The 25,978-nt window shown below is 41.2% G+C and overlaps 2 protein-coding genes across 5 annotated transcripts in view; both read right to left on the bottom strand.

Annotated features, from left to right (window-relative positions):
- yap1 (Yes1 associated transcriptional regulator) overlaps positions 1 to 759 on the bottom strand; it is a 158,560-nt gene extending 157,801 nt beyond the window's left edge. For 2 of the 4 annotated variants that reach the window (XM_063053797.1, XM_063053794.1), the window contains exon 1: positions 68 to 757. In XM_063053797.1, coding sequence (XP_062909867.1) covers positions 68 to 567 — 500 coding nt within the window. In that variant the 5' untranslated portion in view covers positions 568 to 757. Of the gene's footprint in view, positions 1 to 67 lie in introns of all 4 variants that reach the window. The other 2 variants (XM_063053796.1, XM_063053795.1) reach the window with 2 other exon arrangements.
- Positions 760 to 20,943: 20,184 nt separating this feature from the next.
- cfap300 (cilia and flagella associated protein 300) overlaps positions 20,944 to 25,978 on the bottom strand; it is a 63,720-nt gene continuing 58,685 nt past the window's right edge. The window contains exon 7 of the mRNA XM_063052821.1: positions 20,944 to 21,522. Within this exon, the coding sequence (XP_062908891.1) occupies positions 21,391 to 21,522 (132 nt within the window). The 3' untranslated portion in view covers positions 20,944 to 21,390. The remainder of the gene's footprint in view (positions 21,523 to 25,978) is intronic.

Here is a 25,978-nt window from a genome sequence, read left to right on the forward strand (position 1 = left end):
AAAATACGAAATAAAACTAAACTACTCGTAATTTCTGGGCAGGAGGATCCATTTGTTTAGCACTTACTTCAGATAATATCGCTGTCCTGAGGGGGTTTTGGCCATTTCCCAGCCAGGCGGCAGAGGCACATCATCGGAAAACTCATAAGACGACTGCCGGAGGTGAGAGCTCGAGTCGGCACCAGGAGCTGAACCGATTCCGCCAACCTGTGCCTGGGAGACCGGTGCTCCGGCCGAGCCGGTGGGGGTAGGGCTGGAGGCGGCGGCTGCGGAGCTGAGCAGCGAGGCGGGAGAGGAGTGCGCCCGAACATGCTGTGCCTGGAGCGGCGGTGCATTCCCCCCGTCCGTGCTCGCCTGTCGGGAGTGGCTCTTGGGTTCAGGCTGCTTGAAGAAAGAGTCAGGCAGTTTGCGAAGCCGCATTGGTACCGACTGCGGCACGTTGGAGTTCTTGGGGTTCATGACGGCGTTGAAGAGCGCCTCCAGGTCGGTCTCCGAGTCACCGCGGACATGTACGACCTGGTGCCCGGCTGGAGGTAGCGCCGGCGTCTGCTGCTGACTGGAATCCATCCGTAAACTCCCAGCAAAATGTACAACTTTTAAAATTAAACAACGGGGCGAGAAACTCCACTAAATCACGCCGAAAGTTTTCAACTTGACATCGACCCTACCGTCGAATCACGACCGCAATAACTTTCACAGAAAACTTTCTGAAACTAAAAGTTTGCGACTGGTGGCAGCCCGCACGCAACTTTGATTGCCCACGTGATCGGTGATGTCGCAGGGGCGGAGCCCAGCCCGGTGGGTTTTGGGTGGGTAGTCTTCCACACCCCCCCCCCCACACAACTTTGTGCATTGCCATCCTGGTTTTCCCCGCCTCCTGTGGTGATCTGGGAATCTGGTCGCATTTACCTCACTCGGAAAGATCAGTGCAACTTTTGCGTCTGGTTCCCTTCGCGTTTTCCGAACCGTAATCAATGCTATTATTGTTATACAACGCATTACACGGCAGAAAACGCCCAGCCATTTGATAAAAGAAACGAGCAGAGTAAGTGTGGATCATTTACAGAATCTGCCACAGGTTGTCACAGCTCTCCGTTAATGCACATCACTTAACAGACTGAAAAGGGAAATATAAAGAAAGATACGCTGGATTTTCTCTCAAAAGATTTGTCCGCCCGATACCGTAATGAAAAATTAATTTCTAACCATCGTCTAATCACAAAGTTTCGCCTGAAATGGTTTATCGTTTGATGTGTGCTGGGCTGGCCGTCAGAAAATCAGTGACACCTCGATCAGATCTCGGCTTGAGCAGACGTGTTTCCTTTTCCCCGACGTCTCGTTTGGCGCGTCGACTGTACACAGAGCCATGCGGATTCAGTTGAAGCAAAATCAATTAATTGTACTTAAAATGGTAACTATTACAATAAAAGCGTGCCACTAAGGCTGAAACAAATGCGATACAGTTGGTTGCATAAAAATGTTGAATGTTTTGCTGTTTTCAAAAAATGTAGCCCAGCGTTATCGCTTTCCTGAGGCCACAATACTTGAGGTTGGGGGAAGGGTACCTTTCTTGTCATCGTTTGATCGCTGAAATTATCCATTCGTCCCGAATCGGTGAAAAAGAATTATTAACCAAACCATAAAGAACCGTTTGTGACATTTCCTATCAAGCGGTCAAAATCCTCAACTCGTAACTGAAAACTTGGTATCACAAAGGCCACCCTTCCGTCCTAACAGTTACCCCTAATCGGGCTGCGTTAGGCTTGCTTTAACATTTGCGTTTACTTCTGATGCCCAGCAGGATAGCCAAACTTTGCAGAAAAGAAAACAAATTTGGAAGCCAGATTTGGCCTAGCGTCTATTATTAGCTGAAGCTGAACCGCTCCCTACATCCTCCCTCTCCCCCCCCCGCCCCCGCCCCCGCCCCCCACACACACCACACACGCACACACCCCTGGGACCACACGCAGGCACAAAACTCACTGAATTCATTCGAGTTTACCGAGGTGAGCGAAACGGTAACTCAGATGAGATTATTTTTAATATCTACTTTAGGAGATGGTTTACGAACAGATGTTTGCTAGAATAGATATTCGTTTTCCGTGAACTACATTGGGTAACATTAGGAGAAAAACGCACAGAGGAAGAGGCACTTAATGTTTTCTTACAAACTAAACAATGATTTGTTGTTCACCCTTCTTCAATATAGAATAAAAGGTCAAACCAATGAAATTCTTATCCTGAAATGAATAAAAGAGAGAGAGTGCAAGATTAAAATACAAATATTAAGGGACACTTCAATCACAAACAAGAGAAAATCTGCAGATGCTAGAAATCCAAGCAACACACACAAAATGCTGGAAGAACTCAGCAGGCCAGGCAAAAAGTACAGACGACGGGAAAGTACTGAGTTTAATGGTGCAATCTTTCACATCCCTGCCTATTTGTTTAACCAGCAATTACCACTTTTACCTGATACAGTGCAATGAACCTTTGCTTTTATCTTTAAATTTCCAATCCTTTGGAACCATCCTCTGTGCTTTTACCTCTAGATGTTTATTTCAAAGCAGCCTGCCAGTGTGACATCTACTGTTCTATTCCAATTTACTTCAATCTGAATTTGTGGTTTGCCAATTGACCACAACATTTCTGGTGCTGAATCAGAATCAAGTCTATTATCACTGACTTATATTGATATGAAATGTGTTGTTTAGTGGCAGAAATAGAGTGCAAAGACATAAATTACAAATAGAAATAAATAGTGCCAAAAAAAGGAATTTTAGGTAGTGTTTGTGCGCCCATTGACTGTTCAGAAATCCGATGGTGGAGAGGAAGGAAGTTTTCCTGAATCATTGAGTGTAGGGTTTCAGGATCCTCACCAACTGCCAGTTATCTAATACTTGCTTGTACCACACTTTGAAATATGACCCCACATTGAACATCAGATCATTGTTTCCCAGACACTAGCCTCATTCATTCAGAAGATTATTATTCCCCACCTCACGCCTCATTAACTTCAACCACACACAGCCAACTTCCACCTAAGATCCAAAAGTAGGGCTGTCCCTGTTGATGCATTGCTTTGGCAGGTACAGCCCACAGAACTCATTTCTTCCTGTGCGCTTAGTTTTTCATTCCTTGTTCATTCTCTCTTCATCCACAACAGCAATCTTTCTGGTGTTCCTCCATTATTTTGACAATTTACTGGTCCCAACTGGTCATTTCTGCTATGAATGCCCAATGCCTCTACATCTCCATATCACAAAGAAGCCTTGAGGAGCCTTTTGCTTTTTCCTTGAACAGAGGACCAGCTAGCCTTCCCTATTGCCTGACTGAGGTCATATTGAGCAACTTCTATGATGTCATTCACTTCTTCTGAATAAGTTGTTTCTATATGAGAGTATAGGTTATGCTTCCTTCTTTGTGGAATAAAAGATACATTCTATATTTAAATCCTACACAGGTACCCTCCATTTCCTTGTTTTCTGGTCCATTCATATTTATATTCCTGCTACTACCTGCTGTTATATGATTTGCAAACATGGGAGCCAATTTCCACTCTGTTCTCAACTGTACATGGCTCATCTCTGACACTAGCCACTTCTTCTTTGATGTTTCCATATCCATTTCACGTGATAGACTTGTGACCCAATACTACAAGCCCACTGACTCTCACAGCTACAATACAGTATGTCTACTGATATCCCTCTACCCAGCTTCACCATTCCATTCTTCCAGCACTCTAGGGATATTTGTTCTGCCATTGCCATCTTTTATCCTCAATTATGGATTCCCCATATCGTAGTCAACCGTGATCATGACCATGTCCCACTCAGTTCCTATGTTTCTGCTCTCAGCTCATCAATGTACTCTCAGAACTTGGAAAGGTTTCTCATGTTTCCACCTCATCAGCCTTTGCATTCTAAAGAGCTTCCTATGCAATTTCTGATGCATCCAACACAATGTAGGCGCTAGATGTGACTTCCTTTCTTAGCATTTTGAAGGGACCATTTCTTCTGGGATGCGTCTAGTTCTTTTTCCCATCTGCATATACACCCAGTCCCCTTCCCAGGCTATCTTCTCGTACAAACAGGAGATGTATTACCTTCATAACCATCTCTTCCCTTCCTGCCATCCAGAGCCCCAAACAATCTTTGCTATGAAGCAGTGGTTTGCTTAAATTTTGTTCAGTAGATATGATGTGCAGACAATTCTTCATTTTGAAAAAAAACATTTCTGGTTTCATTAACCAAACGTTCATAAATCATTAAAGCTGATTGAAGTAGATTGTGGGAATATAAGTACAATGTATTTTTGTGCATGCAATGAAGTTATTTGTTACAGCAAAACATAGCTTTTGTAAATCAAAGATACATACCCCAAAAAGTTAATGGTAGAATTTGTAATTCCATCATTGGTCATATGGTCTCTTCTGCACAGGGAAAACCAAATATAGATTAGGTGACTTTTGTAGTCACATTAGGTGACTAACATTAATTCAGCATTCCTTGTCCATGTTGTTCTCAGCCACTACAAGGTAAGCTCAAGGATCACCAACTCATCAACTCCAGAAGGAGACACATAACAGCCTTCTGGAGTTAGCACTGTGTTCATCAATTTCTGACATTTTTTCTCCATATTTCCAGTTTTTCTTTGGTAATTTCAGATAATTATTTATCTATTACACTCCAACTAGATTTTTGCTTTCTTGTACCATTTGCCTTTTGTCATTAAATCTGCCTTTCATTCTGTTACAGATCTTTCTTTTGATTCTTTCTTCCCCTTTCCACCATCCTACATTTTTATAAATACCTTTTATTAAATTGACTCAAGCAATTTCCAGTTCTGGAATATTAATTCTATTCCTCTTTCTGCAGATGTTAGCTGAGTTGCTGCATATTTCGAGGATTTTCTGTTTTGATTTGTAGTCATAGAGGAAAGACAACAATACAAGTTGCAAAGAGTACATCTACAAATGGCAATGTGATAATGACCAAATAATGAGCCTTAATGTTTTTGAATGAGAGACAAAATTGGCCACAACACAGGAATAATTGCAGTCTTCTTCCAATTAGTACCACAACCCTACGGAAAAGTAGATAGAACCATGATTTCACATTTTACTTCAAACTTCGCACCTTTTAACACTCACTCAGTGTTGCAATTGGTTTTCCACTCATCTCCCAGGAGTGGGACTTGAAGCTACAAACTTGTGACTCAACTGTAGCTAATAACAATACAACAAAACAACACAGCTAATTTGCTGGATAGTTCCAGCATTTTCTGTCTTTAGTAAAATAACAGTAATGCAAATTATGCACAGATTATCATGTCGAACTGCAAATAGAATGATTTCAACTCCCAACTTCTAATCAGAGAGATAGCTTTACAAGTTTATTTATATTATTGGCCCATATACACTTTTTTCAGGTAGACTTATTTTGTCTTCAAACATTATTGAGTTTGGCATTGTCACACATAAGGAACAGGTTTGATTAAAATGCCAGTATTAAATCAGAATCAGATTTAATATCATCGGCATATGTTGTGAAATTTGTTAACTTTACAGCAGCAGTACACTGAAATACATGATAAATAAATATAGAGAAAAAAACTGAGCAGCATTAAGTGTATACGTATGTGTGTGTGTGTGTGTGTGTATATCTGTAGTTAAGTTAAAATAAGTAGTGCACAAAAAAGTGATGTAGTGTTCACAGATTCGGTGTCCATTTAGAAATTGGATGGAAAAGGAGAAGAAGCTGACCCTGAATCACTGAGTGTGTGCCTTCAGGCTTCGGTACGTCTTTCCTGATGGTAACAGTGTGAAGAGGGCATGTCCTGGGTGGTGGGGATCCTTAATGATGGACGCTGCCTTCCTAAGGCACTGCTCCTTGAGGATGTCTTGGATACTACAGAGCCTAGTAACCATGAAGGAGCTGACTAATTTTACAAATTTCTTCAACTTACTTGGATCTTGTGCAGCCAGTCTGAACTCTCCCCGTGGTACGTTTGTAGAGGTTTTTGAGTGTTTTAGTTGGTGAAGCAAATCTCCTCAAACTCCTAATGAAATATAGCCACTGTCTTTCCTTCATTATAGCTGCATCAGTATGTTGCAGAGATATTGACATCCAGGAAATTGCTCACTCTCTCCACTTCTGATCCCTCTATGAGGATTGGTTTGTGTTCATTCATTCTATCCTTTCTGAAGTTCACAATTAGCTCTTTATCTTGCTGACGTTGAGTGCAAGGTTGTTGCTGTGACACCATTCAACTAGCTGGTGTATCTCGCTCCTGTACACCCTTTCGTCACCATTTGAAATTCTGCCAGCAATGGTTATATCATCAGCAAATTGAGATGGCATTTGAGCTATGCCTAGCCACACAGTCATGGGTGTAGAGTGAGAGGAGCAGTGGTCTAAGTACAAATCCCTGTGGTGTGCCAGTGTTGATTGTCAGCGAGGAGGAGGTGTTATTACCAATCCACACAGATTGTGGTCTTCCGATTAAGAAGACAAGGATCCAATTGCAGAGGGAGGTTCAAAGGCCTATGTTCAGTGGCTTTTTGATTGGGACTAAAGGAATAATGGTGTTAAATGCTGTGCTATAGTTAACAAACAGCATTGTTCAGATGATCCAAGGCTGCGTGGAGAGCCACTGAGATCGCGTCTGCTGTAGACCTAATTGTGGAAATAGGCAAATTGCAGTGGGTCCAGGTCCTTCCTGAGACAAGTGTGGATTCTAGTCAGGACCAACCTCTCAAAGCATTTCATCACTGTTGGTGATAGTCATTGAGGCAGCTCACCCTGCTCTTCTTGGGGACTTGTATAATTGTTGCCCTTTTGAAGCAGGTAGGAACTTCCAACTAGCAGTGAGAGACAGAAAATGTCTTTGAATACCCCTGCTAGTTAGTTGGCAGAGGTATTCAGAGCCTTATCAGATACTCCATCGTGCCCTGCTGCCTTGCGAGGGTTCACACTCTTGAAAGACAACCTGACATCGGTCTCCTAGACAGAGATCACAGGGTCATTGGATGCTGTAGGGATCCTCAGCTGTGGTTTTATTCTCCCTTTCAAAGTGAGTGTAAAGGGTGTTGAACTTGTCTGGAATCGAAGCATCACTGCCATTCATGATGTTGAGTTTTGCTTTGTAGGAAGTAATGGCCTGCAAAGCCTACCAGAGTAGATGTGCATCGATGTCACTTCTAACCTCTCCTGGAATTGCTTCTTGGCTCTTGAAATAACCCTCTACAAGTCATACCTGGTGCTCTTATACAGACCTGGATTGCTAGACTTAAATGCCACAGACTCAGCCCTCAGCAGACTGCGAACCCCATGGTTCACCCATGGCTTTTGGTTTGGGAATGCACAGTAAGTCTTCATAGGCACACACTCATCCACACAGGTTTTAATGAAGTCAGTGACAAATGTGCTATACTCATCCAGGCTCCAGTCCACTGATTCAAGGCAGTTCTGTAAGCACTCCTGTGCCTCCCTGGTCCATCCCTTCTTGGTCTTCAATACTGGTGCTGCAGTTTTCAGGATCTGCATATACTCAGGGAGTAGAAGTATAGCCAGGCGATCAGACTTTCCAAAGTGTGGGTGTGGAATAGTACGGAAGGCACTCTTGAACTTAGTGTAACAGTGGTCCAGTGTGTTATTTCCTCTAGTATTTTAGGTGATTTGTTGATAATTATTTAGTGGCTTTGTCAAGCTGGCCTGTTAAAATCCCCAAAAAATGATGGGGAAGGCATCAGGATGTACTGTTTCACGCCTGTTGATTACATCACTCAGTTAATCTACAGCCTGTTTGACATTAGCCTAAGGTGCAATGTACAGCACTACCAAAATGATTGTTGAAATCTCTCATGGCAGGTAAAATGGCCAGTACTTAATTGTGAGGTATTCCAGGTCTGGTGAACAATATTGGGAAGCCACAGCTAACGGGTATGGGACAGCACGGTAGTATAGTTGTCAGTATAATACCATTATAGCACCAGCATCCTGGGGTCAATTTTGCCACCATCTGTAAGGAGTTTGAGCATTCTCCCCAAGCGTGTGGTTTTCCTCTAAGTGCTCCAGGTTTCTACCACATTCCAAGGATGTATGGGTTAGTAGGTTAATTGGTTTTATGGATGTAACTGGACAGCGTAGGCTTGTTGGGCCAGAAGATACAGAATGGTACAAAAGTACAAATTTCACAAATATGTTGAAATTATAGTAGTCCGCATAAAAAGTAAAGGATTTGGGGCTTAGAAATTTGATGGCACAATAACTTTCAGACATTCAGGATCACCTATGCCTTCATTGTGATTGGCGATATCAGTCAATAAGAGATTCTAATCAACTATCAGTACACAGCCCTGGAAGGCACTCATGTTGAGGATGACAGGGAAGAAGGAATGGTCTTGCATCCTGACTGTCGGAGGCCTGTTGTTAGGAAGTCCAACACCCAGTTGCAGAATGGTATATTTAGATTGAGGAGTGGAGCTTGTTCACCAAGGTCTTTAAGAACTTTGTCCTAGTTTGAGAACTTCCAACCTTGATTAATTTTTATCTTATCTAATGCAGCTAATGCCCACTGATATAGCATTACCATCCTTGCTCTCTTCTCCTGGGAATAAATATGTATTCTTTTAGCAGGTCACACATGCCTGTACAGTACCAGAAAATCTTCTTACCCCATTTAGTATCGCCTTTCTTTCATACTTATTTATGCTTATAGAATATTTTATGTCTATTTATGCTGATATAAATGTTTGGGGGTTGTCTTTTTATATTAACTGCTATTTTCGATGCATTTTATCCCCCTTGTTTTTTTAAATAAATCCTTTATAGTTTTTGTATACAATGAATATGATTACTTATCTAAGAAAAATGGATTTCACCTACTGCCTAATCATTTTACAGTGGCCAATTAACCAAAAAAAGATAATATAGATGTTGGAAATCTTAAGTAACATATACAAAATGCAGGAGGAATTCAACAAGTCAAGCGGCATCTCTGGAGGGGAATAAACAGTTGACATTTCAAACCAAGATCCTTCATTAGGACTGGAATGGAAGGAGGCAGCAGGCAGAAGAAGGAGGTTGCGGGGGAGGTGGTGGATAGGAAAGAGTTCAAGCTGGCAGGTGATATGTGAGACCAGGTGAGGGGGGGTGGAGAAGGGGATGAAGTAAGCTGGGAGGGAATAAGTGGAAGACGTAAAGGGCTGAAGAAGAAGAAATCAAACAGGAGGTGGTGGTGGACATGGATGAAAGGGAAGGAGGAGGGAACCAGAAAGAGGTAATGGGCAGGAGAAGAAATGGGGTGAGAGGGTAACCAGAATGGGGAACAGGAACAGAGAGAAGGGGCGAAAGGGGAGAAGTTACCAGAAATTGGAGAAATTGATGTTCACGCCATCAAGTTGGAGGCTACTCAGACAGAATATGAGGTGTTGTTCATCCAACCTCAGCATTTTGTAGAGATTGCTGTTATATCATCATTTGCCATTTCTGCCAGCTTCAATGGGACCATCAACTACATTGTCTCATCCCCTCACCTTTCAACTTTCTGCAGGAACCACTCTCTCCATGACTCCCTGGTCCACTCATCCCTTCTCACCCACACCATTCCACCACCACCCCTCCCATACCTCATCCCCTGGTATTTTTCCCTGTGACTATAGGAGGTGCAAAACACATCCCTACACCTCCCTAATCACCATCCAGGAACCTAAGCAGTTCTTCCATGTGAGTCAGGGAATCACGTACATCTTCTCCAACCTAATCAATTACACCTGCTGTTTATGATGTGGTGCCCTGTAAGTTGACAAGACCAAGCTTAGACTAGTCAATCATTTTGCAGAGCACCTGTACTTTGTCCGCAGTGACCATTTGAGCTTCTGGTGGCATGTCACTTCAACTCTCATTCCCATTTCCCACAGCAACCTGTCAGACCTGTTTTCTCTACTTCTACAGTGAGGCCAAACACAAACTAAAAGAACAGCATTTCAAATTTGGCAATTGTAACCTACAGCTCAATGGTATGAACACTGGATATTGCAATAGCAGGCAACCCACACACCCTGTGATCCTTTCCCACTCCCAACAATCCATCAGGGTCTCTCACTCCTTGTCAATTCTTTGCCCGTAATGGTAGCTTGTAGCAAATTACAGATATGAAACGAGCTAAATAATTGAACAAATGCTTTAGCTTTTGCAGTTGAATAGCCAAACCATGACTAAATGATGATCTGGTAGTTGCTAAATACTACATATCACTAAAAATTGCTTTTAGTACTCTTACTAATGCTTCCTAAGTTAATTTACTTTTAATTAATATAGACAATATCTTGTTTGTAGATGCAGTATTCTAAAGAACTTTGATTCATTATCAATACAGTACCAGTATTCATAACACTAGGCAACAAAAATTTTGCTTCCTGAAAACTTTTGGGCGTATCTTGTGGATTTGGGGCTGCTGATCATGAAAATCACCATGAAATTTCCCTATCACACACCAGGTTTTTGAAATTGCCTATATTTGTTGTTATAATTCATAATTCAAGTTAGAATAACTAATGCCAAGATTAAGGAAGGCATTTTTGTTGGTCCACAAATCAAACAAGTCATCAATGGCAGGCAATTTGAAGAACTTCTAGTGGGACTGGAGAAAATCTCATAGAAGGCATTGAAGGATGTTGTTGAAAATTTTCTTGGCATCTACAGAGCACTAAACAACATGCAGCTGGTTGACAATATGTTTCAGGCATACAAAACTATGAAGTGCAACATGTCACTAAGGATTCATTTTCTGTATTCCCATTCAGACTTCTTCCCAGCAAACTTTGGCACTGTCAGTAACGAACATGCTGAAAGGTTTCACCAGGACATTGCAGTCATGGAGAAACGGCATCAGGGCAACTGGAATCCATCAATACTGGCTGATTATTGTTGGGACACTTAAGCAAGAAGCCTTGGACACTGAGTACAATGAAAATCATCAACAAAACCTTTGTAGCTTAGTTGAAATATTGCAAAGTGTCAGCACCACTATGTACAGTAATTAAATGCATTACAGTATATTCAATAAAAGTTGATTTCTTGTTTCTCTAAATTCCAACATGATACAAATTGTCTTAAATTATATTTGTGTTCAGCTTCAAGCGGTCTATCATAAACAAAAAAAAATGAGGAAGCAACACTTGTCCAGTGTAATCATGTGTGAATTATTAGGTTGTAGGCACAAGTCCTTATATTGAGTAATCCACAGCTACATCTGCTGTATTTGCAACAATTTCAATGACCAATGCATAAAAATAGCTAGCTTAGTTCCATGGAATCAGTTAAATCTGTAATTTGCCTATCTCCACAACAGGTCTACAGCGGATGCAATCTCACTGGCTTTTCATTTAGCTTTGAAGCTACTAAGCAACTGCAATACAAATGTTAGGCCACTGTTCATCTGTTACAGCTTGATGTTTGTTCAACACTGTCATCCCCTCATTATTAGTCAATTCTGTACCTCTGGACCTATGAACATATTTCTTGCTGTAACTGCTGGGAAATCTCAGGAAGGTCATCCTCCACCATGTGGACTCCGATGACAATGTGTACTCACAGATCGATTGGTTGAATTCTATCAGTAAGTTTAAGGCATTTGGGAATGTGTGCTGATGTTCCACATCAGCTTGTGTTTCTGGGGGCTAACAAGAGGAAGAGGTAAAGTAGAAGGTGCATGATTTTAAGTTAAAAGTCTAGCCTTTTGTATGGCTTCATAATTTTCCTGTAAATCACAACTGTAACATATCGGAAGAAGTTATTACCAATCAGTGTGGATTGGTGATAAAATTTCCTCCTTGATAACATTCAACACATGAACTTCAAAGAAGCCTGCTTAGCCCGCTACTCTACACTCTCTATACTCATGACTGTGACTACTGATCAAGTGCTATCGATAAATTCACTGATGAAATCATGGTTGTTGGCAGAATCTGAGATGGGGACAAGGAGTTGTATAGGTGTGATGTAGATTGACTGGTTGAGTGGTGTCACAATGACAAACTCACATTCAGCGTCAGCAAGACCAAATAATTGATTGTGGATCTAAGGAAAGGGAAGTTGGGAGATCACATATCAGTCCTTATTGAGGGGCCAGCTGTGGAAAGTGTAAGCAGCTTCAGGTTCTTGGGCATCAACATCTCTGAGGATCTATCTTGGGCCCAACACATTGATGGAACCACATAGAAGGCACCCCAGTGGCTCTACTTTGTTAGGAGTTTGAGGAGATTTGGTATGTCACCAAAGACTCTTGCAAATTTCTACAGATGTACTATGGAGAGCATTATGACTGTTGCATTACAGTCTGGTATGAAACCTCTAATCCACAGGATCGAAACAGACTCAGAGGATTGTAGACTCAGCCAATTCCATGACTGGCACAATCCTCCCTGTCAAGAGGTGGTGCCTCAAAAAGGTGCCATCCACTCTTAAAAATCCTCATTATTCAGGATGAGCCTTCTTCATGAAACTACCATCAGTGAGGAGGTACTGGAGGCTGAAGAACCACACTGAATGTTTTAAAAACAACTTACTTCCCTGTCATCAGATTTCTGAACTGTCCGTGAATTAAGACCATAAGATATAGCAGAAGTAGGCCATTTGGCCCATCAAGTCTGCTCTGCCAATCATGGGCTGATCCAATTATTCCCGTTATACCCACTCCCCTGCTTTCACCCCATACCCTTTCATGTCCTGGCTAACCTATCTATCTCTGCTTTAAATACACCCAATGACCTGGCCTCCACAGCCGCTTGTGGCAACAAATTCCACAGATTTACCACCCTCTGACTAAAGTAATTTCTCCGCATCTCAGTTCTAAAAGGACATCCTTCAATCCTGAAGTCATGCCCTCTTGTCCTAGAAACCCCTAACATGGGAAATAGCTTTGCCATATCTAATCTGTTCAGGCCTTTTGACATTCAGAATGTTTCTATGAGATCCCCCTTCATTCTCCTGAACTCCAGGGAATACAGCCCAAGAGCTGCCAGATGTTCCTCATACGGTAGCCCTTTCATTCCTGGAATCATTCTTGTGAATCGTCTCTGTATCCTCTCCAATATCAGTATATTCTTTCTAAAATAAGCTGACCAAAACTGCACACAATACCCTAAGTGTGGTCTCATGAGTGCCTTATAGAGCCTCAACATCAGATCCCTGCTTTTATATTCTGTACCCCTAGAAATGAATACCAACATTGCATTCGCCTTCTTCATCACTGACTCAACCTGGAGGTTCACCTTCAGGGTATCTTGCACAAGGACACCCAAGTCCCTTTGCATCTCTGCACTTTGAATTCTCTCGCCATCTAAATAATATTCTGCCTTTTTATTTCTTCCATCAAAGTGCATGACCATACACTTTCCAACATTGTATTTCATTTGCCACTTCTTTGCCCTTTCCCCTAAACTATCTAAGTCTCTCTGCAGGCTCTCTGTTTCCTCAACACTACCCGCTCCTCCACCTATCTTTGTATCATCAGCAAATTTAGCTACAAATCCATTGATACCGTAGTCCAAATCATTGACATACATCATAAAAAGCACCGGTCCCAACACTGACTCCTGTGGAACTCCACTGGTAACCGGCAGCCAGCCGGAATAGGATCCCTTTATTCCCACTCTCTGTTTTCTGCTGACCAGCCAATGCTCCACACACGCTAGAAAATTCCCTGTAATTCCATTGGCTCCTATCTTGCTGAGAAGCCTCGCGTGTGGCACCTTGTCAAAGGCCTTCTGAAAATCCAAGTATGCCATGTCTACTGCATCTCCTTTGTCTACCCTGCTTGTAACTTCCTCAAAAAATTGCAGTAGGTTAGTCAGGCAGGATTTTCTTTTCAGGAAACCATGCTAGCTTTGGCCTATCTTGTCATGTGCCTCCAGGTATTCTGTAATCTCACCCCTAACAATCGATTTCAACAACTTCCCAACCACTGATGTCAGGCTACCAGGTCTATAGCTTCCTTTCCGCTGCCTCCCACCCTCCTTAAATAAAGGAGTAACAGTTGCAATTTTTCAGTCATCCGGTATAATGCCAGAATCTATTGATTCTTGAAAGATCATCGTTAATGCCTCCACAATCTCTCCAGCTACTTCCTTCAGAACCTGAGGGTGAATTCCATCAAGTCCAGGAGATTTATCCACCTTCAGACTATTAAGCTTCCTGAGCACCTTCTCAGTCGTAATTTTCACTGCACAAACTTCACTTCTCTGACACTCTTGAATGTCCGGTATACTGCAGGTGTCTTCCACTGTGAAGACTGATGCAAAATATGCATTCAGTTCCTCTGCCATCTCATTACAATATCTCCAGCGTCATTTTGTTTTTTTTGTAATTTATTTTTTTATCGAATTTCATCAAACATTTCCATAAGATGTATTTCAGATACAGTACATATATATCATATTAGCATATTTGTCACAAATCTCCACATACTATTTATCTGAAGTATACTCTTACAGAAAGAAGAGGAAAGAAAGAACAATTGAAAGAAGAAAACCATGTACAGAGTAGGGAGTGACTTTTTAAACAACATATTCATTGATTCTTAGAATAAAATCAGGCCTATAAGATGTTATGTAGTTAAACCATTTTTTCCAGTATGAATAAAATTGTTCCAACTTATGATTAACAGATGTTGTTATCTTCTCCATTTTGTAAATGTCCATTGTAATTTCCATCCATACATTTAAAGTTGGGCTCTCCCGAAATAACCATTTCCTGGTAAGGGTCCTTTTACCAGTCACTAGCAGTACATTCAGTAAATATTTATATTTATCTCTTTTAAACCATTCTTGAGGTATATACCCAAAATATATCGTCTTACTCTCTAAGTTAGTATATTATTGAAATTTGCAGGATATAACTTAATCGATCTACTCCCTGAACAAGTAAGAACCAAGAAAAGTGAATAATAAAAAGAAAGGTAAGGGAGGTGTGGTTCCAAGGCCAGGGTCTCTAGATGACCCTGGGTTGGGCCAGAAGAAAAGTCTAGCCGTGGGGGATAGTCCCTCCAACCTGTGAGTTGAGGCCCCCTCGCCCCCCCCCCCGTTGCAGTACCTATAAAAGTAAGTTTAAAAAAACTATGTCCATTACACAGAAATGATTCCTCCCATGTATATATTCTCATTTAGGTGGGGGAAAAGGAATGAATAAATGATTTTCTTAAAAAATTGAGTAATATAAAAACCACATTACAACACGTATTTCTCGAGATAGGTATATCACCGTCTATTTTTGCTTCCGTTTAGTTTATCAGCACTTTTAAAGTTAGCCAAACCTTATGGCTCTTTTGGAGGAGGTGAGGGTTGGCTTCGGAGAACTCACAGTCTCTTCCTAATATCCTTCTCTCGTCCTGTTCCCGTCCCTTGCTTTCTCGGTTCTCTTACTATTTCCCAAGCAGCTCGGGATAACTGTTCAGCCAGACTTTCCCCTGGTTTGACCACGCTAATGGACAGTCCTCTGTTGTTCATGTCTGTAGTCGCCTCTTCCACCGTCTGGTACAGTCGTATCCCTTCTTGGTAAAATACCCTCAGTTTAGCAGGGTACGGGGTTTGGAATTTAATCTTTTCTTGCTTTAATATTCATCTTGCTTCGGAATATTCCTTCCGTTTCTGTAGGACCGCCGGGGGGCTAAACATGATCGAAGTATATTAACATCACGTTCCAAAAAACCCTCTTCTTACCCCAGGCCCCTCGTAGAATCTCCGCTTTAGAATCGGAGAAATTTAAGTACAATGGATCGCGGTTTACTTTGTCTGTCTCCGGGAGGCCTCGGAACAAGTGAACGGAGCGCCCTTTCTATTTCCATCTCCATATTCGGGGGAATCTCCAGCGCCTCCCGCAGCAGCTTGTCTACAAACTCCATCATCGACACTCCCTCCGCTCCTTCGGGAACATTATAAATCCTGATATTTTTCCGTCGCTATCTTCCCTCCTGGTCAAGCAATTTACTTTCCTCTTGATTTAATATTTTTATCGTCTTACTTAGTATCTGTTCCACGTTTTGCACGCGGTCTTCCACCTTCTCAATTCGAGTCTCTACCACCGCTATTTTCTGATTGACGTTGGCGAATCTGACTTGATATCATTGAGTTGTTGTTTTATATCTTTTTGGATTTCCCGTATCTCTTCCAGAACCTTCATCATATTTGCTGCTTCGCCCGCACGAGGCCCCGCGTCACCTCGCCGCCACGCGCACGTGTAGGAGAGCCGCGCGCCGCACCTCTCTCTTCCACAGGCTCCGCAGCGGGGCTTTCTTTCTCCCCTTATCAATTCAGATATGTTGGAAAGATCTTAGATTTGATGTATTAACGGGGCAAAATATCCGTTTTTCCGGAGGGGCTGTTGATTTAAGCTGCCATTCTGCTCCAGCGTCATTTTGTCTTATTGGTCCTATATCTACCCTTGATTCTCTTTTACCCTTTATATTCTTAAAAAAGCTTTTAGTATCTTCTTTGAATCGTCAGCTTCCTCTCATAATTCATTTTTTCCTTCCGAATGACCTTCTTAGTTTCCTTCTGCAAGTTTTTAAAAGCACCCCAATCTTCTATCTTACCACTAGCTCTGGCTTCCTTGTATGCTCTCTCATTTGATCTTACTTTGGCTCTGGCTTCACTTGTCAGCCATGGTAGTGTCCTTCTTCCCTTTGAAAATTTCTTCTTATTTGGAATATATCTGTTTTGCACTTCCCTCGTTTTTTTTGCACTAAGTCCAGCCATTGCTGCTCTGCTGTCTTTCCTGCAAATGTCCTTTTCCAATTAACTTCGACCAGTTCCCTCTCATGCGATTGTAATTTCCTTTATCAATTCTACCTCGTTATTCATCTTTTGCACTATTTATTTTTCTTGTAACTTATAATAATGTTTATTCTACTTTCCAAGTTCAAGTTTATTGTCATTCAACCATACACATGTATACAGCTAAATGAAACATTGTTCCTCTGGGGCCAAGATGCAATACACAACATATCGTCACACACAGCACATATTGGTATGATCCAGCACGTACAGCCACAAAATAAGATTAACACAAGTCCCTGAGTGCCATGGCCTGAAGATTGACAGGTTACTACAAAACAGTAAATGTCATGGCATGTGTCAGTGATAATAAACTAAATTCAAAGGATTTTACTTTCTTTTGATAAAAATCTGCCTAACGTATTTAGGTGAGATATTCATTTGTACTATTTCACTGAAGCAAAACAGTGAGAAGTAGATTTGGAGCACTTCTTTTAATTATATTACAAGTTTGTTTTATGTTGCTCCACTTGTCATTCATTAATTTCAAATGGAATAGTGGAAAAATCCAGCACTTAGTCTGTGGTTGGCCGAAGGTGGCTATTTAGTACTATGCTGACTTATGGCATTTCACTAATTCTTAATGGCATTCTTCATACAGTATGTGGTCTTAGGTAGCAAACTCTTCCTCTGCCATCACAGTGGAACCCACAAAATGCCAATACATATACATTCAGAGAGAGACAAACAGAAAAAGCAGACTGGATTTGGAATTTAACTTCTGTGATTGTCAGTTTGAGAATAGATCAGAAATTAAACCTATCTAAAGTAACAGCGTATTAGATACTGCTTTCAACATACCAACTTTTATATTTAACACAAGGGTGGGGTAAAGTGTTGCATGCAATTTCAATGCTCATAACGCATTAAGCTAATTGCAATCAGTTTCTTTAAATTTGTCAACTAAATCAAGGCAAGAGCACCAGACATTTGGAAAACATGTTACATATGGCTTAATAAGTAAGACTCAAAAAAAGCTCTATACACAAAAGTGAAGGGGGAAAATTGTTTCTAAAACATTGCAGCAAATTTTGATGCATTTGGAGAAAAGTTTGTTTGTGCTTGTAATTCTGCCTCCGAGCTAAGCACATTTGATCAGCATTTGCTGGTTTCATTAGAAACTATGGATGCTGCTGAGCTGTGATATTTGTGACACAGGAGAAGCAAGATGAATACCAACAAAGAATGGCAGCAGGATGCTCCTCACTCACCTGGAGTTGTAAAGAAGATAAAGGCAGCAGCTCACAGGTGGTCAGAATATGTGGACAGTGGATCAGTTTTCTTGACACCAGTGACTCGGGAGGGTCATTTTATGTTATCACGTCAGCTAGTTTTTATCAGGCCCAGCAAATACATCAGCTGTGATGAGGGCAGCCAGCATGAGTAGACATTCAGGTTTGAGTCTTTAACTGCTTTCCTCTTGACTACACCTGGTAAGTGACCTCCCAGATCCTACATGGGAGTTTAATCAACCAAAACATTTTCCATTCCATCAAAGTTCAGTGGTGCAGCCATTTTTCTGCAAATGTGCACAAGATTCTTAGGCATTCCAGGAAGCATTGATGCAATGGCAGTTCATTCTCCCTGATCTACTCATGCTTCAAAATACTGCTTATATCTGGCTTGGAGACAGGAATACTCCCTTAAAGAGTAGGAAATGAACCCCTTTGAGGAAGTAAACCAATGAGGTCCAGGGACAATAAATTCAAAACCATCTGAGAACAAGACATGTATATAATCTGGTATATCTAAAGATCTAGACTATTCTTCCTAGAATGTGCATATGCTACAACTTGTGCTTCAGAAGAGGTAGAGCTATTTTATTTCCACTTGTCTTGGTGCTTTTAGCGAACATCCTCCATGATTTGAAGCCCTTGAAGGCTGTCCAATAGACAGTTCCATCTTCACCTGTTTTGCTGACATTGAAGGAAAAGTTGTTACATACCATGTCAGTAGGTTCTCTATTTTCTTCCTGTACTCCAACTCATCAATATTTGGGATTTGGCTCACTATGGTGGGTCATCTGCAAACTTGTAAATGGAGTTGGAGCAGAATCTAGCCATAAGCAAAAGCATGACATTATTTTAAAAGAGGTTCAAAGTTTAGAAATAAATAATCAAGGGCAGTTGGGTTACCTGCAAGCTGTTTATGTTTGGATTAGTATGCTGGTATAGACAAGGTAGTTGAATTTGTTGAAGTAATACAGACTTACTTGTCTGAAGCGGTCATTAGACCACTTGCACCAAGGAATCCAGCAGCAGATAATCATACTGCCCTTTACTTAGAACTTTTGTAAAGCCGCTTACACGTTTTCTGTGATGTTGTTAAATTCCTACATCTCAATAGCACCTAGGCGGGAGGTGAAGACAGCTGCGCACCACGCGCATGCAGCTCTCCAATGAAAATGATATCATATCCGTTAAATAGGGGCTGTGGACAATTCTGATTTGATGGAGACAGGCGTGAAAGCACAGAGGAACATCTGGAGAAATTTCTGAAATGCCGGTTCGCTGCTGCTGTTACTGGACAATCAAGAATCTTCCGGAGGGAAGGCCCCAAAATCCCCGGCTTTACCTGCTGCTGGCGACCGAGACTGAGGTTGAATCATTAGGATAGAAATGGTGCTCAGTACTCAGTGTCAGAGGGCTGATTAGAGGCTCGAAGTTTTCGGACGACTCAGAGTCGGACTGTGGTCGGGCATGGCAGGGAGAGTTTTCTTCCTTCTCCATCTGCGTGACATGTGGGACATTCGAGAGACTTTGAACTTTTTTACTGTGTCATGGCCTGTTCTTCATCAAGTTATGGTATTGTTGCACTGTTGTAACTTTATGTTATAATTATGTGGTTTTGTTAGTTTTTTCAGTCTTGGTCTGTCCTGTGTTTTGTGATATCACACCGGAGAAATATTGCATCATTTCTTAATGCATGCATTACTAAATGACAATAAAAGAGGACTGCGTGTCCTCATAATCTAATAATCTAACATTTATTCCTATGGTGCCTTAAACCCCCAAGGATGATATCCAGTGAGAGGTCATTGAATCTCAAGGCCCCATTAAGTTGCTGTTACTCTTCTTTATGATTTAGACCAAATCACATTTGGAGCTGAGACTGAGATATGTGTGTAGTCATTTCATACTCTCAACCTATTTGGTCAATAGAGTGGCCGGGTTAAAAAACATCTTACAAGTCACTGTTAAAACTTCCTGCCTGGTACTGAACTGTTGATTCCATTTAAGTTCCAATATGAACTTTATAATTCACATAGTGTATGTAAGGTAAACATTAAAATAAGGTATAAAAAATCTAAATGAATGCATATATGCCACAAGTGCCTTCTGCTGTTGTCAAGCCGAGGAGTGGTAGTGGGGACAAGCTCCCACTACCTAAAAGTGCTCCTCACAGCATGAGCCTCAAATAACCTCTGATAACCAAGTCCAACTCCTGGCCTTCTCGTGTGGCTTAGCCTCTAAGCCCGGCAGAACTGTTTCTACTGACAGGAGAAGGGGCGAAGGCGGGTCTTGGCGCCTTAAAACCAGTGCTTTGTGTAGATGGAGCTCGTCAGCCAGGGAAGGCAGTCCATCTAAGAGAGGGAAAATTCTGATTTCAAACTTCCGCTACCTTGTAGCCATACCCACTCATGGGAAAGGCTTTGGGAGTAAACCCTGAGGTCAAATGCGGAGCTGGAGTCCCTAAGGCAGTCCGACGTTGCCTTGAACCTCGTTCTGACAACTCCTGCGATGACACTGGTGCCAAGCTGTATTGGCCCTTGCCCTTCCCTTGGACAACATCGGTGTCATGGAGAGGGGAGACTTGCTGCATGGGCAACTGCTGGTCTTCCATACAACCTTGCCTAGGCCTGCACCCTGGAGAGGACACTCCAGCGTCGCCTCACCACGACAGACGCTGCTCTACCAACAGCAAGACTTTCCAGGAGCAGATCCATGGTCTCGCGAGACCAACGGATGCCACCACCACCACGCCTTGTGCTGTGTATGACTGTAGGTACTCTGTTTTGCATCTTGGCCCTGGAGTAACGCTGTTTCGTTTGACTGTATTCATGTGGTTGAATGACATCAATCTTGAACTTGAACCATGCACAATCCACAATTATTTTTAATAGTTTTTAAGCCATAGTATAAATGAAAATTGATGTTATTAAAATATAAAAATATTAATCATCTTGAAGGTTTCCAAAATAGTAAATCTGTGTTACATGTTGCACACACTGACCATTAAAAATTAGAGGGAACATTGGTTATATCCACAAATGCCTGTAATTACTAACATATATTTCAGAACAAAACACGCAATAAAAGATAATCCCTAAAATACTTGTATATTTAGAAAAGCAGATGATATGAACAACTATTTGCAGACTTTGAAACTGTCTGCACTTAATCATCTCTTTACTAAAAATTACAGTTATGCGGAAAGATGGGCAAGTTTCAAATACTGGAATAAATCATTCTCATAATACATACTGCTTCCCCGCAGAACATCCTCAGCTAAACAGTACTTATATTTCAGCAAAGATAGAGGATTGTAAGTAAGCATTAATTGCAGAATAATCCTCCTCCAAAGCAGTGGTATAGTACATGCACATGGCGCTTTATGGGATCTACGATGAGATAGGCAAAAGTCTGTTCGTGTTTCTTGGTGGAAGGATAACACAGGCCATGATCACCCTAGAGAGAGAAAAAACATAGAGGGGCGAGCAATTAGTATCTAAATTCATAATTTATTTACAAATAAAAATAGGAAAACTGTGCCATGTTGGAGGGCAACATTAGTCCCACAATCATAAAGTCATAGAGCATAGAAAGAGATGCTTCTGTCCACCCAAGTCCATACTGGCCATCAAGTACCTATTTATACTGAACTATTTTCCCGCTCCTGACCTGCAGCCTTCTATGTCTCTGTAACTTAAGTGCTCATCTATATATTTCTGGAATCTTGTCGATGTCTTGGCTTTCAACAACCCCTCCAGCAGTGCATTCCAGATTCCTACCACCCTTTGCGTGAATAATTTCTCTTTATACCTTTATACTAAACCTATGCCTTTGGGGTTTATATACTCTTTTATTAGGAAAAAATAATACTCTCTATCCTATCCGTTCTCCTCTATCTTAATCAGGTTCCCCCTCAGCCTGCTCTGCTTCAAGAAAGCCAAATTCAGCATATCTACTCATTCTTCAAAACTCCCAGCCAATATCTGAATGAAGGCAAGTATCACATTTGACTTCCTAATTAGCCCATCTACCTGTGTAGCTGTCTTTAAGGGTATTTGAACATGTGTCAAGCTTCTCTTCAGTAATATTTCCCAGGGTCATACAATTCGTTGTATACATCTCAGTATTTTTAGTTCTTCTAAGTGCATCTTCTCACATTTTTCAGGACTAAGCTCAATCTACCATTTTACTAACATCAACTTTGTTCAGGAGCCAAACATTAGCCTCATTATCAACAATACCACAAATGCCTTAGTCATATACAGACTTAATAATATCTCTTACATTTATACTAATGTGCATAGCACTACAACAATTGCTGCCTTACACTTCCAAAGACTACATTGTCTTTGTAGAGTTTGTATGTCCTCACAAGACCACATTGGTTTCCCTTGGGTGCTTCAATTTCCTCTCACATCCCAAAGTTGGTTGGTTAATTGGTGAATAAGTTGGTCCCAGTGTCCAGATGAGTGTTATAATCTGGAGGTGTGGGGAGGAGTGGTGGACTGACCATGGGGAAGTTGAAAAGAGTGTGTCAAGAATCTGACGTAGTGAATAAAAGTAGATGTTTCACAGATAGTGGATTGAAGGGTCTGCTTCTGTCAGCAGCAATTTATTTGTGGTAGATCACCAGTTACAGGTTTCCAATCATATAAAAAACACTCAAGCATCACCCTCCAGCTGTTGTTACTGTCAACCGTAGATCCATTTTGCCAGCTTGGCCTGTGTGAACTTATTGAAGATCACACAGACTACATAAACCACATTGTCTTCATCCATGTAATTTGTTTTCAAATTGGTCAGACAGGATCTCCTGCAAACAAATCCATGCTGACTGTATTTTATTAGTCTCGCCTTCCCAATTGTAGATTAATCATGTATTTTTCCCAAAATCATTCCAATTGTAAACAACATTTTTATAATTGTAAATTATAGACTTACTAGTCAATAATTATTTGGTTTGTCCCTATTGCCCTTTGAGAATAAAGGTCCAGCATTTGTTGTCCTATAATCATCAGGCACCATAACTGTGACCAGTAAAAGTTTTAAACATCTCAGTCAGAGACCCAGCACTCTCCTTCTTAACATTCTAGAGCAGTATAGGATACATCTCATCAGTCCTTGAGGATTCATTTACCTTTAAGCCATCTAAGATGTCTAATACCTCCTTATTTATTCTGGAATGTCACTGTCTCTCTCCCTGAATTCTAACAACAATTTCCTCTCCTTAGGGAACATAGATAAGAAATATTAATTCTAATCTACATACTCTGCTGTCATCTGCAGATTGGCCCGTGGTTTCCAAATAAGCACCACTCTTTCCATACTTACTGTATGCATCTTGCCCATAAGATACTGATAAAATGAATAGGGATTTTCTTTTACCTTGTCCATCAGTGATATTTCAAACACCTTATTTCCCTCCTAATTTTTTTAAACTGCTGCCCTTTCATTTCTATACTCCTGTTGGGCTTGGTTCTGTTTTATGATATTGAAATTAGCCTTAAATCTAATTCAGGACCTTCATTTCTGATCATTCCTTATACATTTGTATGGCCACCTTAACATTTACAGAGTTATTGTCAATATCTCCAAAATGTTCTTCCATGGACATACCCATCAATTGATTGATTAGATACCCCAAAATTATCAGTATTACAATGCAGTAAAGAGAATTACGGAGGCACGAGAGAGAAGCTGGCCAAAGTTGAATGGAAGGGGACGCTAGGAGGGGTGACGGCAGAACAGGAATGGCTGGAGCTTCTGGGAGCAATTGGGAAGGCACAGGATAGATACATCCCAAAGAAGAAGTATTCTAAGGCGAGGATGATGATGCAACTGTGACTAACATGGGAGGTCAAAGACAGCATAAAAGCAAAAAAGAGGGCATATAATATAGCAAAAAATTAATGGGAAGTTAGAGGATTGGGAAGCTTTTAGAAATCAACAGAAGGCAACTAAAAATGCTATAAGGAGAGAAAAGATGAAATATGGAGATAAGCTGACCTATCATATAAAAGACGATACAATAAGATTTTTCAGACATATGAAGAGTAAAAGAGACACAACAGTGGATATCGAACCACTAGAAAATGACGCTGGAAAGGTAGCAATAGGAGACGAAGAAATGATGGAAAACTTAATAAGAATTTTGTGGCAGTCTTCACTGTAGAAAATACTAGCAATATGACAGATATTTGAGAGTGTCAGGGGGCAGAAGAGAGCATAGTTGCTATTATTAAGGAGAAGGTCCTTGGGAAGCTGAAACATCTGAAGGTGGATAAGATATGCACTACACCTCAGAGTTCTGAAAGAGGTAACTGAAGAGATTGTGAAGGTATTAGTAGTGATCTTTCAAGAATCACTACATTCTGAAATAGTTCCGGGGGACTGAAAAATTGCAAATGCGTCTTCACTCTTTAAGAAGGGAGGGAGGCAGAAGAAAGAAAATTATAGGCCTGTTAGCCTAATTTCATGGTTGTGGTGACGTTGGGAGTCCATTATTAAGGATCAAGCTTCTGGGTACTTGGAGGCACTTGACAAAATGGGCCACAGTCATCATGGGAAATTAAGGGGAAATCTTACCTGACAAATCTGTTGGAATCCTTTGAGGAAATAACAGGCAGTGGATGTTGTTTACTTGGATTTTCAGAAGGCCTTTGACCAGGCACTGCAATGAAGCTGCTTAACAGCAGCCCATGGTATTACAAGAAAAACACTAGAATGGATAGAAGATTGGTTGACCGGCAGGAAACTAAGAATGGGAATAAAGTGGGTCTTTTCCCGTTGGCTGTCAGTGACTAGTGGTGTCCTGCAGGGATAAGTTTCAGGACCCCTCCTTTTCATATTGTATGTCAATAATTTGGATGACAGAATTAATGGTTTTGTGGCCTAGTTTGCGGATGACACAACGATACTGTAGGTAGAGGGGTAGGTAGTATTGAGGAAGCAGGGAGACTGCAGAAGGAGTTAGACAGGTAAAGAGAATGAGCAAATCAGTTGGAATAGAGTGTAGGGAAATGTATGGTCATGCACTTTGGTAAAATGAATAAAGGCGTAGACTATTTACTAAATGGAGAGAAAACTCAAAAATCAGAAAGGTCGAAGGACTTGGGAGTCCTTGTGCAGAATTCCCTATGAGGTAACTTGCAGGTTGAGTGAATGGTAAATAAGGTAAATGCAATGTTAGCATTAATTTTGAGAGGGCTAGAATACAAAGTGAGGATGCGATGCTGAGGCTTTATAGGCATTGGTCAGACTGCACTTGGAGTATTGATAGAATTGTTGTGCCACTTATCTAAGAAAAGATGTGCTGGCATTGCAGAGGGTCAAGAGGAGGTTCACAAGAATGATACCAGGAATGAAAAGCCAAGATAGAATGGATGTGAAGAGGATGTTTCCAAGAGTAGAGGATTCTAGGACCAGAGGGCACAGTCTCAAAATAGAGGGATGTCAATTTAGAACAGAGATGAGGAAGAATTTCTGCAACCAGAAGGTGGTGAATCTGTGGAATTTATTGCCACAGATAGCTTTGGAGGCCAAGTCATTGGATAAATCTAAAGCAGAGGTTGATGAGTTCTTGATTAGACAGGATGTCAAAGATTACAGGGAGAAGGCAGGAGAATAGGGTTGAGAGGAATAATAAATCAGCCAGGATGGAATGATGGAGCAGATTTGATGGCCCAAGTGACCTAAATTCTACTCCAAAATCTCATGGTCTAAGATTAGGTCCAGTACTTGCTTTCTCTTTCTGGACTACAAAAAGCTCAAAAATCTCTTCTAGACTCCACTCTCTGCAAGTCTTTTCACACCCAGGCAATCCCAGTTAATATTGGGGAAAGTGGAACCCCCTTCTACTATAGCCTATTATTCTTTCATCCTTCTGTGATTTACCCATAAATTTCTCCTCTAT

The sequence above is a fragment of the Mobula hypostoma genome, chromosome 7 (assembly GCF_963921235.1).
Source record: "Mobula hypostoma chromosome 7, sMobHyp1.1, whole genome shotgun sequence".
Taxonomy (NCBI): domain Eukaryota; kingdom Metazoa; phylum Chordata; class Chondrichthyes; order Myliobatiformes; family Myliobatidae; genus Mobula; species Mobula hypostoma.